This window comes from Triturus cristatus, chromosome 5_1 (genome assembly GCF_964204655.1).
Source record: "Triturus cristatus chromosome 5_1, aTriCri1.1, whole genome shotgun sequence".
NCBI classification, from domain to species: Eukaryota; Metazoa; Chordata; class Amphibia; order Caudata; family Salamandridae; genus Triturus; species Triturus cristatus.
The window spans coordinates 303523175-303541087 of NC_140587.1; the positions used below are offsets into that span (position 1 = coordinate 303523175).

The 17913-nt window shown below is 50.2% G+C and overlaps 1 protein-coding gene across 2 annotated transcripts in view; it reads right to left on the bottom strand.

Annotated features, from left to right (window-relative positions):
• TBC1D31 (TBC1 domain family member 31) overlaps window positions 1-17913 on the bottom strand; it is an 834080-nt gene that overhangs the window by 203900 nt on the left and 612267 nt on the right. For both annotated transcript variants that reach the window (XM_085605032.1, XM_085605033.1), the window contains one exon: window positions 7172-7264. In XM_085605032.1, coding sequence (XP_085461158.1) covers window positions 7172-7264 — 93 coding nt within the window. The remainder of the gene's footprint in view (window positions 1-7171; window positions 7265-17913) is intronic.

Below are 17913 nucleotides of genomic sequence, written 5' to 3' on the forward strand. Positions count from 1 at the left end.
CACCATAAGGGTATTTGGACTGATATAAGGTGTACACTAGAACTAGTGACATCATACATCAGGCCAACTTCTCACAATTAATACAAAACCGGTTTTAAAAGAATCCATTATGTGATGCTCTTGCATTTGATCCACAGTGCATCGCCAGATCTCCGACTGGTCCCAGGCTGCAAAATGGCGTAGAGTACTGCCTGGTTGAGATACTAATCATCAGGTGTGAATAGGCATCTGTTTCTGTTGGACCTGGCCCTTTTTCCAAGGTCACCCCTAGATTTTTGCCTTCTGTTGCTGAGCCCGTTTCGGTTTCCATTAGGACTCTTTGCACTTTTTCGTTGCTAGCCAGTTGTAAAGGGCTTGTGATCTCTCTCGCTCTAAAACATGGTCCAGTTGGCATCTACCTGATTGGTACATTTAATTTACTTGTAAGTTCTCAGTAGATGATACTGCATGTACCTAAAGCTTGTAAATTAAATATTAGTAGGCCTGCAGCACTCATTCTGCCACCCGCTAAAGTAGCCTTTCAAAACATGTCTCAGGCCTGCCACTGCAGCCTGTAGAGCAGTTTTAAGCTGCCTTTTCAACTTGGCAAATTAACTCTCTAGGTCCAGTTTCTAGAACAGCTACAATGGAATAAATGCACTTGGATGGAAACAAAGCTTTTAAACCTACAATGAGAACCCTAAATTCAAAATGCAACAAAGAACGATGGGTGAGCTGGATGCGATTAGGTTTGAGATAATGTTATCAGGCAATTGACTAAATAAGAAGAGAAGCGTATATTCTGGAACCACAAGAAGGCTACCACTGGCCCACTATATTTCTTTTTAGTTCATCTGGATGTGGGTTAAGATCACATATTCATCAGGCTGATCTTGTATAAAACTGATGGGTTCAGTAGGAAGGCACATGAAAGTAAAAGTAGGCATGTTCAAATATCTTAACCGGTTGTTGTGTTGTGTTGCTGCGCTGAAGACTTTTGTGCTCAAACTAGGTCACACTAATGTTCAGCATCATAAGCATCGTTTTTAAGCAACTATTGTTGGATATTCCACCTTTTCCTTTTCTGTTTGGATCTGCAATGGTTCTATTTCAAATTTAGCATGGGTCTATTGCCAACAGTTCAGAGAAACTATTCCACATCTGCTAGAATCCTCATTCAATAGCATTCCGTGCCTTGTACACAACACTTCTGTATGGTATTATCACAACACACTGCCATTTTGCACTAATAGCTATGTACTTTTTGAAGCACTGTATAAAACTTATTGGAAAAGTTACTGTTTTGTTCAAGTTATAAACCCCAAATTAAAAGAAAACAGTTATTTTCACTTTGTTCTTCTTGGCACTCAATCTCCGTTGAGCTCTATGATGAGGCATGTTTTTGGCCTTCATAACATGAAAGCAAGTTGTGGCAGACTTAAAGCAATCGAAGAGACAAATGTCACCGAACAACATCTAGCTGTACAGAGTAAAATGCATATATTTAAATACAGTGTGAGTAGATTCTTAAAGCACAAGTTATTTACCTTTGGTAACGATATATCTGTAAGAAACATTAGTTAGTGACAGATTCCTTTCCTTAGAATTACCCCCAGGCATCAGACTGGATACGGAAAGTTCTCGTCAGCAGTACCCCGGAAGGTGGCGTCGTGGGCGTCGTGGTCGTCGAGATGACGTCACGGCAGCTACTTAGACGCCGCCCTCGCGCGCTGACGTCAGTTCTGTACAAGACTTTCCACGCCAGGAACACAGAGCCATGCAAGATATCGACCACTGGTGCCTTGAAACTAGGGCCCTGAAATTACCTTAACCCTAGAAATCAGTTCGCAGAACGGGGAGGATGGGTGGGGCGGTAAGGAATCTATCACTAACTAATGTTTCTTACATATATTTTGTTACCGAAGGTAAGTAACTTATGCATATGAAAGAAACATGTTAGTGATAGATACCTCACCTTAGAATAGATACCCCCGCAATTCCAACCATGGTGGTGGGTCTGCGATCCAAGATTACACCAGGAAGTCACACAGAACAGAACGGCCAAAGAAGCCGTCTCTCCAGACTTGGCTGTCCAGGCAATAATGCTTAGTAAAAGTGTGCAGCGTGGCCCACGTAGCTGCCTGACAGATGTCTGGTAAGGGGACACCATGTCCCAACGCCGTAGTGGCAGCCATCGCCCTGGTGGAATGGGCACGCAGCCCCAACGGAGGCTCCTTCTTTGCCAGAGAATAACAGGCTTCAATACACAAGACGACCCATCGGGAGATAGTCCGCTTGTGTATGGCCAGACCTTTCTTGGCGCCTACGTAGCCAAAAAAGAGATGGTCATCCACCCGGAACTGTTGTGTGCGGTTCAAATAAAATGAGAGCGCACGTTTTGGGTCCAGACGGTGGAGCCTCTTTTCCTCCCTGGAAGGATGCAGAGGCGGGAAGAAGGTGGGCAAAATGATGGTTTGCCCAATGTGAAAAGCAGTGACAACTTTTGGCAGAAAAGATGGACGGGTTCTGAGCACAACCTTGTCCGGATGGACAGATGGAAAAGGAGGTTTACAAGAGAGAGCCTGGAGCTCACTCACTCTCCTAGCAGAGGTGATGGCAACCAGGAAATCAGTCTTCAAGGTTAATAGAGGTAAAGGACAGTTGTAAAGAGGTTCAAAGGGAGCGCACATCAAGTATGCGCGAACCAGTTTCAAGTTCCACTGCGGCATCACAAAAGGAATAGGAGGAAAAAGGTGAGTAATGCCTTTGAGGAATCTATTTACAACAGGGGACTTGAAAAGAGAGGGCTGATCAGGGAGCCTGAGGAAGGCTGAAATAGCATAAAGGTAGCCCTTGATAGTGCTCAGAGCAGAGCCCTGCTGGGTCAAAGCAGGAAGGAACAAAAGGACTTCTGAAAGAGGGGCAGAAAGGCGATCCAAAGCCTTTGCTGTGCAGCACAAATTTGTTCCACCCGCAGGCGTATACCAACTTAATGGAGGGACGCCTGGCTGCCAGAATGACATCACAAACTTCAGGAGGCAAGTCGAAAGGAATCAACTGCTGCCGCTCAATCTCCACGTGAGAAGGTGGAGACTGGACAGGTTCAGGTGGAGGACTGTCCCCTGCTGCTGCGACAGAAGATCCTCCCAAAGAGGCAGTCGGATCAGGGGATCGATGCTCATACTGTAGCTCGGGATACCAAACTCTTCAAGCCCAGTCCAGGGCCACAAGAATGACTTGGGCCTGGTCGTGCCTGATCTTCTTCAGCACTCTGAGCAGAAGTGGTATAGGCGGAAAGGCGTAAAACAGCCCGCAACTCCACTCGCGACTAAAAGCGTTGACTAACGAGTGCCGCATTGGAAATTCCACACGCAGAACTGCTAACATTGCGCGTTCTCTTCGGTGGCGAATAGATCTAACCAAGGCTCTCCCCTGTTGAAAGAGTCCTTGCGCCACGTCCTAATGAAGACGCCATTCGTGATCCATCATGCACCTGCGGCTGAGTTCGTCCGCCCTGGCATTCAGTGAACCTGCCAGGTGTTGATCCACCAGGGAAATGACCAGATGTTCCATCCATGTCCAGAGGCGCAGAGCCTCCTGACATAGGGTCCACAACCCCACCTCGCCTTGTTTGTTGCAGTAACACATGGCGGTGGTGTTATCTGTGAACACCTGCACTACTCTCCCCTTCACAGAGGAAAGTAATGCTTTAAGTGCAAGTCGGATCGCCCAGAGCTCCAGAAGGTTGATATGGAGCCGGGACTCCGCCGGAGACCAGGGACCTCTGATCTCCGCCTCTCCCATGTGGCCGCCCCATCCCTGGAGGGACGCATCCGTCACACCACTGTGTGCTCCGGTTGGGGAAGGGAGCGGGATCTACCAATGACCCAATGCTGGTTTGTGAGCCACCACTGCAATTGTTGTGCAGTGCCTTCCAAGATCAGGACAGACTCGGACAGGTTCTCCTGATGCTGCGCCCACTGAAACTTCAGGTCCCACTGCAAAGCTCGCATATGCCATCTGGCATGATCGGCCAGCAGGATGCAGGAGGCCATGAGGCCCAGCAGCCTCATGGTCATCCTGACCGAAACCCAGGACAGAGGCCGAAAGTTCGGAATCAGAGCCTGAATATCCTGGACTCGAAAGTGCATCGTATCCAGAACTGCTCCGATGAAGAGGAGCATCTGACAGGGAATCAGGTGCGACATTGATGGAGAAACCCAGCAAATGCAGGGGGTCGGTCGTAGTCTGGAGGTGGGAGACGACTGCCTGGGGCGAGCCCGCCTTCAACAGCCAGTCGTCGAGATAGGAGAAGACTGGAACCCCTGATCTGCGACCACCGCCATCACCTTCATGAAAACCCGAGGGGCACTGGTAAGGCCAAAGGGGAGCACGGTAAACTGTAAGGGCTCGTGGCCTACCGTAAACCGTAGGAAGCATCGGTGGGCCGGCAGGACGGGAATATGGAAATATGTGTCCTGCAGATCCAACGCTACCATCCAGTCTCCATGGTCGAGAGCGGACAAGACCTGAGCCAAAGTTAGCATCTTGAACTGGACGTTCCGGAGGTCCAAGATAGGATGCAGGCCCTTGTCCTTCTTGGGCACCAGAAAGTAGTGGAAGTAGCAACCACGTCCTACTTCTGGCGCAGGAACGTGCTCGATCGCCAAGAGGGCCACGACTTCCTGCTGAAGAAGTGCCAAGTGATCCCCTGACATGCGGTGGTACTGGGGTGGCATGGCTGGAGGGGTAGTCTCGAAGGGGAGGGAGTAGCCCCTTCGGACTATTTGTACAACCCACCTGTCCATAGTGATGGTGCGCCAGTGGGGGAGGTGATGGTGAATACTGCCGTCCACTGGCGTTTGATGGGCCTGAAAAACGGGACCAGGAAGGTTTGGAGGCAGTGGTGGCCGGGGTGGAGGTGGACTGACCTGCCCGCTGGCCCCCTGACCCACCTAGGCGGGTCCCACGTCCGTGGCCGCTCTGGGATTTTTTGCTGCGCCGGCCTGTGGCTCTGAAGTGAACGGGTCGGGCGCCCCTTCCGTGGCCGCGAAAGGAGCGAAAAGCTGAAGGTGGAGTAGGGCGAGTGGCCGAAAGGCGAATGCCATCAAAAGGCATGTCCATGAGAGTGTTCTCGACATCCCCTGAGAAGCCAGTTGTCCTCAGCCAGGCGTGGCGGTGGAGCGCCACTGTTGTCGAAGTCGCCCTGCCCAGCGAGTTAGCGATGTCAAGACCACAATGGATTGTGAACTTGGCTGCATCCCTTCCTTCAGCAATAGCCTGAGAGAGCACTGTCTGGGCCTCCTCCGAACACTGAGGCAGCACTTGCGCCACCATATCCCAAACAGAGTGGGAATAACGGTCCAAGAGGCATGCGGTGTTCACAGACCGCAGCCCTGATCTGGCGGAAGAAAAAATCTTCTTCCCGAACTGTTCCAGTCTCTTGGATTCCCTATCCAGGGCTGCGGTAGGGAATGCGCTCTGTGACATGAAGGCTTGGACAACCAAGCTCTGAGGGGTGGGGAGTTGGGAGAGAAAAAGGGGGTCGGCCAGGGCCGGGAGATGGCGTCGGGCCACGTTCCTATCCACAGGAACCCCTGAGATGGGCCTGGACCAGGTACCCAAAAAAATGTCAGAAAGTGCATCATTAAAAGGCAGCAGTGGCTCCGCAGAGGTAGCCGCCGGCTGAAACACTTCTGTCAGGAGGTTAGCCCTGACAGCCACTGTAGGTAGGTGGAGGTGGAGAGCCTCGGCCGCCCTACGCAACACCACTGCTTAACTAGCACCCTCCTCCGTAGCCACGGTAGGAGGAGTTAGCATGCCAAGGTCAGGAGAGGTGTCTAGACCACTGGCATCCCCCAGCTCCTCTGCCAAGTCCGGATCATACTCACACTGAGCTGTGAGAGGGTCCTCAGACCCCTCCCAGTCCTCCCCTTCCTCCGAAGGCTGATCTACAGGCCGAAAATAAGGAGGGTGAGCATAGGTGTTGAAAGGACCCATCGGCGTCGCAATCTGCGCTGAGCGACGCCGTTCCGGCGCTGTGTCCACATCGGGGCTGAAACCGGGGGCGACGTTGTCCGGTGGTACGGGGGACGACGGAGGTGGTGCCGGTGTGGTCGACGGAGGTGGAGGTGTTACGAGGTCAACCGGCATCGACCCGAATCCAGGCCTGGATCCCGGGGCGCCCTGCGGGGCCGGAGCCGACAGCGATGCCGCCGACAGTAAAGGGCAAGGACCCTGAGTCAGGCCCAAGGGGCCCGACAGCCCAAAGAGGCAGGCCATGGCTGACAGAAATTCCTGCAGCTGGGCCGGAGTGGCCAACAAACCCAGGAAGGTGGGGTAGGCCAACGGCGACAGCGTAGGCTCCGCCGGAGCCGCGGTGGAGGCGCCAACTGCACCCTCAGCCACGTCGGGCGTGAGGAAGTCGTAGAACGATTACGCTTCTTCGACTTCTTGTGATGCTTTGTCCTACCTGAACCCGAGTGTGAAGACTTCGATCCCGACGAACAATGGTGATGGCTCCGCGACCGGTCCCTCAACCGCCCACAGGTCCAAGACCTTGAGCGGCGCGGCGTGGAGCCGACTGCCGGACTTCAAGCAACTTTCGGGACTGCTCCCGCAAAGTCTTTGGCGCCATGGCCCGGCAGTCGGGGCACGACGCGCCCCAGGCAGTAGAGACACACGCAGTGTGGGTCTGTCACCGACATCATGCGATGAGAGTCCCCGCAAGACTTGAATCCGGGCATCCTCACAGCACCAGGAGTCGATCGACTCGAAAAAACAGAGACAAAAAGCCTAGAAAAAACTCAGTCAAATAGTGTCTGGGGGTACCGCTCTCTCCGGATCTGCACTTGCTGGCGCGGAAAAAGAAAGAAATGATGTCAGCGCGCGAGGGCGGCATCTAAGTAGCTGCTGCAACATCATCTCGGCGACCACGACGCCAACGACGCATGTGGAGCTGCACGACGCCACCTTCAGACACGCAGGGGTACTGCTGACGAAAACTTTCCGGATCCAGTCTGACGCCGGGGGGAAATTTTAAGGTAAGGAATCTATTACTAATGTGTTTCGTTCAGATATGTAAGCTTTCACAAGACTTACATTAGCATGAATTATAATGATTCAAATTAAATATTTCAGAAATATTTCAAAATCACAAAGCTCAAAGTTTTGAAAATCATAATTCTTATACCTGTTCGAAAAATCGCCTTTGTGCCTCAAGTTCCAGCTCTCTGACGTCTATATCTTGAACTGCAGCAGCAGTTTCCTGTTCCCGCATACGCATCTAGAAGATATACATGCAGAGTACAAACAGTGTAGTAGCAATCTAGATTAAATCAAAGTGTTGAATGAAATGGACAGTGCATAATACATTTTGGAATTAGAAAAGGCCAAAAAGAGTTTATTACAGAAAATTAGCGGAAAGAGCCTTATTTATTTTCAGCAGGATTTTTATTTTTTAATTTAAGCTTTTCCATACTCCATATTCAACTGAACTGCATGAGTTTCTATTTCGAAGATGTAAAAGTAAAACATGATGGTAATTCTTATGGACACTTACATAGTACATTAACCTTTAAACTTAGTGGGAGCTCAGTGTAAACAAACTTAGATTAAACTGTTTCTTGCACTATAATGAATTGGCTCCAATGGTAATATTTGAGGGCTGATTCTCCGTTCGCTTGATATTCCTGCGTGTGGGATTTCCTAGAAAACATTCATGTAAAAGAAGGAAAATCATTTCTGAAAAGAGATGGGCTTTTAGTCAGTAATGTCTCCGTTGTTTGCCCAGCCTTGCAAAACGACCGCCAGAGGTACCCTCTCGCAGATTACATGTTATTCCCTAGAAGTGCTGGGAAAAATGCTTGCCAGACACCCAAGTCATCTCTTACTAAGCCAAAACAGATGGGGCACCTTTGGCTTATGGTACTGTCCTGGTCAATGCTGTAAAAATCTTTAATTGGAGAGCTTAAAGTTGATGGCCCCTTTGGTCTGAATACTTGTTACCTGGCAGGTCACTTGCAATAGAGGTCAAGGAAGAAATGCAAGAGGATAAAACATCAAGAGATTTCTTCAAGTGAAACTTTGCCAATACTTTCTGCAGACAAGTAGGTTTCACTCTCAAGCTCTTTTTACTACACAAGAAAATAGCATGAGTAATAAACAATAAAAGCTCCCGAGGAAGGCAGAGTTAACCTTTTGGATTAGACAGCTGCAAACATTCATTTGCTGTCTGCAATGGAAGCTCAAATACCCCGAATACCAGGATGGAGTAGTTTCTTTTCTGTAACTCCAGTTCTGTAGTAGGGGTATCTCTGTTATAGTCATAATCTAGTGAATAGTCCCGCCCATGTGCGTGGACCCCGGAGCAATAAAAAAATAATCTCTAAAAGGTGACAAATCATGCAGACCTGCATACACCTTTAAGAGAGAATTTAATTTAAAGACAGACAATGCAGCCTATACCCACAGGCTACACTGTCCAGTACTTCAACTAGAATTCCACCAACATCCACAAACAGCACTGCCTGTCTAGTTTTTCTCCACATAGGAAAAAACCCTGCCTCTACCAGCAAAAGCCTCTGGAATGATAGAGAGGAAGGAGTGGACAGACAAGCCCCATAGGCTGCCATTATGTGGCTTAGAACAGGATACTGTGCCTTTAAGAAAACTTTCCAGATTTCCAGAACTTTCCCCAGTATCCCAGAATGCCCAGCAGGTCCCATTTACTTTCAGTTCTATTTGAAGGCGTAGCACGCCAGACCTGTAGCATTCTTCATATGAATAAATATCTCTCCACCGGGGAGGAGGGCGGGCGCTTATGACTATAACAGAGATACCCCTACTACAGAACTGGAGTTACAGAAAAGAAACTACTCCTTCTGTAGTAGGGGATCTCTGTGTATGGTCATAATCTAGTGAATAGAATGGCAAGCCCATCCCCACACAACAGCAGCGGTGGAGAACAAACAAGACAAACCCACTACTGTGCGAACAAATTTCGCAGCGAAGCCTGCCCAACCTGAGCATCTGCCCTGGCATCCGAGTCCAGACAGTAATGCGCAGCAAAGGTATGGACCGACTTCCAAGTGGCCGCCTTGCAGATTTCCGCAATAGGAACATTACGCAGCAAAGCCGTAGTGGCAGCCTTGCCCCTGGTGGAATGAGCTTTAGGTTTACCCCCTAAGGTCTTATTAGCCTTTTGATAACACAATTGTATGCAGGACACAATCCACCTAGAAATGGACTGCTTAGAGGTCGCAAGACCAGTCCTGACTGATCCATAATTAACAAATAATTGGTCAGACCTACGAATATCCTTGGTCTTATCCAGATAAAATTTCAACACCCTCCGAACATCCAGGGAATGGAGAGACCTTTCCGCTGGCGAAGAGGGATTCTGAAAGAACGTAGGTAAAGTTATGGTCTGGTTGACATGAAAATCAGAGATAACCTTAGGAAGAAATTTAGGGTGAGTACGCATCACAACCTTAGCAGCATGAAATACAGTATAAGGTTCTTGACAACATAATGCCTGAAGTTCACTCACCCTGCGGGCCGATGTAATGGCCACTAGGAACGCCGCCTTCCAGGATAGGTGCTGCAATGAAGCCTTGTGAATGGGTTCAAAATACTCCTTCATCAGTCTGGACAGCACCACATTCAAGTCCCAGGAAGGCGAGGGAAGTCTGACGGGAGGAAACACTTTCTTCAAGCCTTCCAAAAAATCCTTGACCACAGGGATCTGAAAGAAGGAAGTCTGTGAAGGGCATTTCCTGTAAGCAGTCAAAGCAGCCAGATGAACCTTAATGGAATGGAAATTAAGGCCAGACTGCGCCAGATGTAAAAGGTATGGAAGGATGACATCTTCCTTACATGTTGTCGGATCAAAGTTCTTGGACTTACACCAGATACAGAACCTCTTCCACTTGTAAGCATAGGATGTCCTAGTGGAAGGTCGTTTAGACTCCTTCAGTATGTCCATACAATCGTCCGGTAGATTCAGATGGCCATATTGCACTATTTCAGGAGCCATGCAGCCAAACTCAACGACGAGAGGTTGGGGTGCACCATCCGCCCCCCGAACTTCGTGAGAAGGTCCGGCCTGCACGGCAACCGCATGTGAGGAAGGAGAGACCGGTGAAGAAGGTCCGTGAACCACCACTGCCTGGGCCACTCCGGGGCGATCAGGATCATCCGCGCCCTGGACTGGGACAGCTTGATGAGCACCGCCGGAATCAGGGGAATGGGTGGAAAAGCGTACAGAAAGCTGTTTGACCAATTGATCCATAGTGCATTCCCCAGCGTCCCCCGCTGGTAGTACCTGGATGCGAAGTCTCGGCATTTGCTGTTTTCGGCGGTGGCAAACAGATCTACGTCTGGAGTCCCCCACCTTGCGAAGACTTCTCCTAGTACTTCGTCGTTTATGACCCATTCGTGGTTTTCCTGAATCAGCCTGCTCAAGGCATCCGCCTGAGCATTCTGCACCCCTGGCAGATGCGTGGCCGTAATCGTCAGTCCTCGGGCCAGCAGCCAGCGCCAGATCGCCTGCACCTCCTGCGACAGAGTGCGCGATCTTGACCCCCCCTGCTTGTTGAGGTAATACATCGTGGTTGTATTGTCCGTCTGTATCAGCAGCGAGTTGGTCTGGAAGGACGGAAGGAAGGCCTTCAGTGCCAGGAAGACAGATCTGAGTTCCAGGAAATTGATGTGGTACGTCGATTCCAAAGGAGACCACTTTCCTTGAATCTGCAAGTCCCCGGAATGCGCTCCCCAGCCCTGGAGAGAAGCATCCGTCACTACACTCGTCGTGGGGATGTCCTTGTGGAAGGGAACCCCCTTGAGTAGGTTTTCCGCCGAACACCACCACTTCAGAGACTGAAGAGCATGCAGCGACAGTCGTATCTTATCGTCCCAAGAGCCTGTCCTCTGATCCCACTGATCCTCCAAGCACTCCTGCAGTGGTCTCATGTGTAGCCGTGCGTGAGGCGTGAGGAAGATACAGGAGGCCATCGATCCCAGTAGAGAGGACACCTCCCTCACTGTCGTTGATGGAGCAGTCCTGAGGTCCTGAGCCTTCCGAAGGAGTGATAACCGTCTCTCCTCCGAAGGAGACACGCTTGCTGACCGCGTATCGATGGAGGCCCCCAGGTACTGTATGCACTGGACCGGAGTCGTGACCGATTTGGACATGTTGACGTGTAACCCCAGCTTGTGCAAGAGAGCGCACGTCCATCGGAAGTGATCTTGCGCTTCCGAGAAGGATGAAGCCTTGATCAGCCAATCGTCCAGATACGGGTAGACAAACACCTTGTTCCTCCGCAGGTGTGCCGCCACCACCGCCATGCACTTCGAGTGGCAGTACTGTGTATTGATAGTGATTGGCGCCGACTTGGAATCGCAGGAACTTCCTGTGCTTCCGTGCTATGGGCACATGGAAGTACGCATCCTGTAGATCTATGGCACAGAGCCAGTCTCCCCGTTGCAGCTGAGGGTAAATCTGGTGCAACGATAGCATGCAAAACTTCTCTCTGCGAATCCATTTGTTTGCCTGTCGCAAATCCAGAATGGGCCTGAACTCGTTCTTGTCCTTCTTGCGAACGAGGAAGAACCGAGAGTACAGACCTCTTCCCCTTTGAGACAGAGGTACCTCTTCTACCGCCTTTTTTCTCAACAAGATGTCTGCCTCCGCCTGGAGCTCTCTCAGCTGGAATCGAGAGCTGACCGGCGGAATCGCTGGAGGCGGGCTGATAAACCGAAGACCGTATCCATTGCAAACAATATTCAGCACCCACTTGTCCTGAGTAATTTTTCTCCACTCTGCCGGAAAAAATTGAATGCTTCCCCCCACTGGAGTGGGTAACGGTTGAGGGGGAAGTAGCCGCTCAGGGCCGAGACCCGGCCGGGCCCTTGGTAGTGGTAGTAGCCTGCTGTCCTCCTCTACCCCTCTGGCGCTTCTGGAAGGGCTTGCGGAACTGCTGCTGTTGTTGCTGCTGCTGTCCCGAACCCTGCCCACGCCCTCTGCCCGAAGACCCGAACCGCCTCTGGAACGGGCGCTTCTTCTTCTCGGCCTTCTCCAACCCGACGGCCGTCAGGGTTTCCGCCTCCGCCTTCATGCAGGCCATCTCATCATCCGCATGTTTCCCGAACAGGGTTTCCCCCGAGAAGGGCAGGTTGGCCACTCTTTGCTGCGCCTCTGGCTTGAGGGACGTCAGGCGCAGCCACGAATGCCGCCTCTGGTGGACGCCATGACAGTAGGCGTGGGCGGCCAACAAGGATACATCCGCCGCTGCGCCGATCACCTGATTAGAAACCAGCATGCCTTCGCGCACTGTTTCCAAGAAGTCCTCCTTCTTGTCCCGGGGCAACAGGTCCGCATACTGCTGCAGGGACTCCCACAGGGCCCGGTCGTAACGGCCCAACAAAGCCCCTGCACTCGCCGCCTTCATGGTGGTGGCGGCGGTCCCACACACCTTCCTGCCCGCAGAATCCAGCCAGCGGCTTTCTTTGTCAGGCGGGACCGTCGATGAAGGGGCGGTCGCATGTTGTTTCCTCGCCGCCGTCACGATGACCGAATCCGGCTTCGGGTCCACCCTCAAAAAGGTAGGGTCCGACTCCGGGGCCCTATACTTTTTCATGAGCCTGGAGGGGGCGGCCTTCGTCACCGCGGGAGTGAGGAACAGCTCCAACGCGGGTTCCACCAGTCCTGGTACAAGAGGCAGTAGAGGGCGAGACAGATGTTTCTTATGAAGTGTCTCGAATATCACGGACGTCGTGGGTGTTGGAACCGTCACCGTGTGTCAGCTCTTATAGCCTCGAGTGGAATCCGTGGACCTCTTCAGGATTGGTTCGTTGCTCAAAAGGGTTCCACCCCTTGATCGTTTCCTCTCTGATAGCTATAATAGCACAAGAGACAGAGCGGATCAAGTGAGGTAAGGAAAGGATGGGGACAGCGGGGAGGGAGACCTGTATAAATGTAAGCACAAGGTTATACACTAGATCTATGAGTAGTTGATACAGTACATATGGAACATGTAAAATGCCTGGAGTGGGTTCAACTACCTGTAAAAGAAAAGAACCAGGAATTTCATTGAATGTCATGAACAGTGCTGAGGTTTAGAGGTTAGCTGCAGCCTAGCTGCTTGTCAGTAATTACTTTCCCCAACTAAGAACCTGCCAAAGTACCAAAAGGATTAATACATCCATGAAAATTTTGATACATCCCCTTTTGTTTCTTCCTTCACATCCACCGTTTCTCAACACGGCTTCGCCCACGGAAGATTCAGGCACATAGTTGCCGGTTCGCAACCCGGCTTCGTCACTCTGTGCTTCCCAAATTAAATACAGCATGTATCGCCTCAAGGCTCAGATGTTTTTGAGTAAGGCGCAAATAGTTAATCCTATTTCCCTATCAGCGGGAATTCTCTCTCTCTCTCTCATTCACTCGGCACACACTTCGTCTTAATGGCCTAGAGTGATAGTGTTCGTAAGTTCCAAAGACTGTGGCAGCAACAGGAGCAATGCACAACGAACAACAGGATCCCCCCCTGTATCATATATTACTCAGAGATTTCCACAGCAAACATCCCGGTGCGCCAAGCACCCTTACCCCACCGCGACAGCCTCTCGCCAGAACGTACTCCACCTCAGGAACCGTTAGGAATATCCGGCGCAGCCTTGCGCGTCCGCTCCCTTCTTCACCTACGCGCCGCACTGAAAACGTCATCACGTGCCGGAAGAGCGAAGGCATGTCCCGGGCGCGACGCACAGACTACTGGGTAATGTAGTTTTCCTTCCGAATTTCCGCCGTTCGATCCGGACAACGAACCCACGGAACGGCTTCTAACAGTACATCCCTCCCCCGAGGGACGTCGTCAGGGCTTGGGCTTATCCGGATGCAGCTGATGAAACCGTCGCACTAGTCGCGGAGCGTGGACTGCTTCCGCGGGTTCCCATGAGTCTTCCTCCGGGCCATATCCTTTCCAGGATATCAAGTACCACACCTTCCTCCCTCTCTGCTTGGAGTCCACCACTGCACGTACTTCGTACTCTGGTTCATTGTTAATCAGGATGGGTTTTGGGTGTCTGGGTACTGGATTGTGAGCTGGTTTCAACAACGAGACGTGAAAAACCGGATGTATATGCATATGATTCGGTAATGCCAGTTTCACTGCTACCGGGTTGATGATTTTAATGATCTTAAAAGGACCTATATAGCGAGGATTGAAGATACTGTAGCACCGAAAACGTATGTTTCGGGTGGATAACCACACCACCTCTCCTTCTTTGTACCCTGGTTCAGGTCTTCGATGTTTATTGGCTTGTCTTTTGTACACGGTCTTTGCCTTCTGAATGTTTCTTTGCGTGTGTTTTAGAACCCTCTGGATCTTTTTGACCCTCGTTTGTACTTCTGGCACCTTTGTGGCCTCTCTTGGGAGGATAAAGGGTAGAAACCGGGGATGGAAGCCATAGGTGACAAAAAACGGGGCCTATTTAGTGGTGCTGTGTTGTGCACTATTGTAGGCTATTTCGGCGAGCCATAACCATTCAACCCACGCTTCGGTATCACCGTGTACGTAAGATCTTAGATATTGTTTCAAGGTTTGGTTTAGCCTTTCCGTTTGTCCATCCGTCTGGGGGTGGAAGCTCGTAGACAGATTTGAATCAATACGTAATGCGGCGCACCACACTCTCCAGAACTGCAACGTGAATTGTGTGCCTCTGTCTGTGACAATCGTCTTTGGAAGGCCATGCAGCCGTACTATATGCGTGAGCAGTAGTTGTGCTACTTGTCCAGCAGTAGGTATTCGAGGGCATGCTATGAAGTGGCCCATCTTGGTCAAGCTATCAATCACCACCAATATAGTGGTACATCCTTGGTCTTTCGGCAACCCCACAATGAAGTCCAACGTTATGTGTTCCCAAGGCAGATCAGGTGTGGGTAACGGTCGGAGCAGCCCGTAGGGTTTCCCCCGATCGGGTTTGGTTTGCATACATACGAGGCATGTCTGTATCAGGGAGTGCACATCCTTGGCCATTGTTGGCCACCAGAATTGTCGTAAGAGCCTTTCTTGTGTCTTTTCTCTTCCGTTGTGTCCTGCGGTGGGAGAAGCATGACACCATTGTAGAGCTTCCTGCCTTAAGCTCGGGGTAGGTATGAATAACTGTTTCCCTTTCATAGGGAGGCCTTCACGGATTTTCCAATCCGGGTGGTCCACTAACCATATTTTCCATTTTGGCCTCTCCATTTCGGTCTTTACTTTATTGAGGAATTGTTCGGACTTCACCACACAGATTGCTTGCTCTGGCGGTATAATGGATCGTGCTATAGGTTCCAGAGGCGCTGGAGTGCTTTCTTGTCTTGAGAGGGCATCCGCTTTTTTGTTCACACTCCCCAGTCTGTAGGTGAGTATAAACCGAAATTCCTCAAAAAACAACATCCACCTGAGTTGTCGGGGGGAGAGGAGGCGAGCTGAGGTCATATATTGCAAATTCCGATGATCGGAATATACTATAGTGGTATGTTTGGCCCCCATTAAATAGTGCCGCCATTCCTTAAATGCGTCTCGTATGGCGAGCAGTTCTTTTTCCGCTATTGTGTAGTTTATTTCTGATCCACTGAGCTTTCGTGACATGAAGGCGATGGGGTGCAACAGGCCGTTCTGGGGATCTCTCTGGGATAACACCGCCCTGATTGCTACTTCTGAGGCATCCGCTTCCACCAAGTATGGCCTTTCCGGATCAGGGTGGGCCAGCACTGGGGCCGTTGTAAATGCCTCTTGGAGCTGGTCAAACGCCTGTTGGGCTTCTGGAGTCCAGGCGAATTTGATCTTTTTCCGGAGTAGTTGCGTGATTGGGGCCACTATATCCGAAAAGTGAAGGATAAACCTTCTGTAAAAGTTGGCAAAGCCAAGAAAGGATTGGACATCCTTGACGTTTGTAGGGATAGGCCACCTCTGCACTGCCTTGATCTTTCTTTCGGCCATGGTTTGTCCTTGTGCTGACAACATAACCCCCAAAAATTCCACCTGGTCAACGTGAAACTCACATTTACTGAGTTTACAGTAAAGTGCATTGGCTCTCAAAGCACCTAACACCTTTCCTACATGTTGTTCATGCTGGTTGACATCTTCTGAGTATATTAAAATGTCATCAATGTACACTATAGCGAATCTATCTAAATACTCCCTTAACACCTCGTTTAGAAAGTACTGAAATGCGGCAGGCGCATTGCACAACCCGAACGGCATTACTTGATACTCAAATAATCCGTATCGGGTGCGAAAAGCCGTTTTCCATTCGTCACCCCTTCTCATGCGAACGAGGTGGTATGCACCTCGGAGATCGAGTTTGCTGTAGATTACCGCCTTTTTTACCTGGTCCAGTAGGACCGATATCAGAGGAAGGGGGTAGCTATTTTTGATGGTCACCTTGTTTAAGGCGCGAAAGTCAATGCAAGTTCTTAACTCTCCATTTGCTTTTGGTATAAAAAAAAGGGGTGACGCAGCTGGGGATTTGGAGGGCCTAATAAACCCATTCTCTTGATATTCTTCCAAATAGTTTCGCAAATGCTCGTTTTCTTTCTCTGACAGTGCATAAATCCTCCCACAAGGCACTACCGCCCCGGAACAAGATCTATCTGACAATCGTATGGGCGGTGTGGAGGAAGCTTGTTCGCCTGTCTTTCATTAAAGACATCTACGTATTCTCCGTATTTTTCAGGTAACACCACATCCTTTTCTGCAGCGGTGGCGATCATGTATTCCTTTCCTACTGACCTGTCTACGGGACTGTGTTCCGGAAGACAATTATGGTCACAGAACGGGGAATCAAAAACTATGCTGTGATCTGCCCAATGTATGGTAGGGTTATGTTTCGTTAACCAGGGTAGTCCTAGTATCACCCCATACGAGGGTGTCTTGATGATATTAAAGGTTAACCATTCAATATGGTTTTCCCCACAGCAAACCTCAAGAGAAGGGGTACAAAAACCAATGGGTCCTGAAACCAGGTTCCTACCGTCTACGGTCAGGACGGTTTCCAAATGTTCTTTAGCTACCTTGGGGATCTCTAACTTCTGCACAACGTCTTCCTCCATGAAGATGCCTGTCGCACCAGAATCCAAAAGAGCGTTTACTTCTACTTTTTCTCCTTGGAGACGCAAGTGCAGACTCACAAAAAATGTATCTTTCTCGCCTATCACAGAAGGAATTTCATACAGGCCCTTGGCATTTCCTCCCCCAATCCCTGGGCCTATTAGTTTTCCGCCTTTGGTACGATCGGGGAAGTGGCCCTCGCATACCCTCCTTCTCTAGCCTTGGGTTTAGCCAAGCAGTCTTTTACGTAGTGCCCTTTCTTCCCACAATACATACATAGGCCTTGCTTTCTCCTCTGTTCCCTTTCTTCCTGGGTAAGGGTCGCCCTTACGGACCCTATTTCCATAGGTTCCGTTACTGAACCAGATCCCCCCACCGGTAAGCGGGGTTTATCACTCCTCACAAAAGGACGGTCATATTTCTTTCTATCCCCCCGTCTTTCTGACAGACGATGATCCAACCGTCTCGCTAGGTTAATGAGTTCGATACAGGATCGGGGTTGCGGGTCTATTTGGGCTATTACGTCCTTCAACTCTTCCCTCAGACCATGGTGAAAGATAGCTGCTTGTTTATCTTCAGGCCAGTGTGTTTCGGCCACTAAACGCTGAAAAGCGTTCACATACACTAATAATTCCCGATTCCCTTGTCTTAATTCCAACAATTCCCTGTCTACCGAATACGACTGGGTTCGTTGATCAAATACTCGTTCAAACTCCTCCCGAAACCCATCCCAGTCGTACAAAAAAGGATCATCTTTCCTTACCAAAGGAACCTCCCATTGAGCTGCATCCCCTGCCAAATATGAGATCAGGAAGGCGACTCTCGCTTGATTTGTACT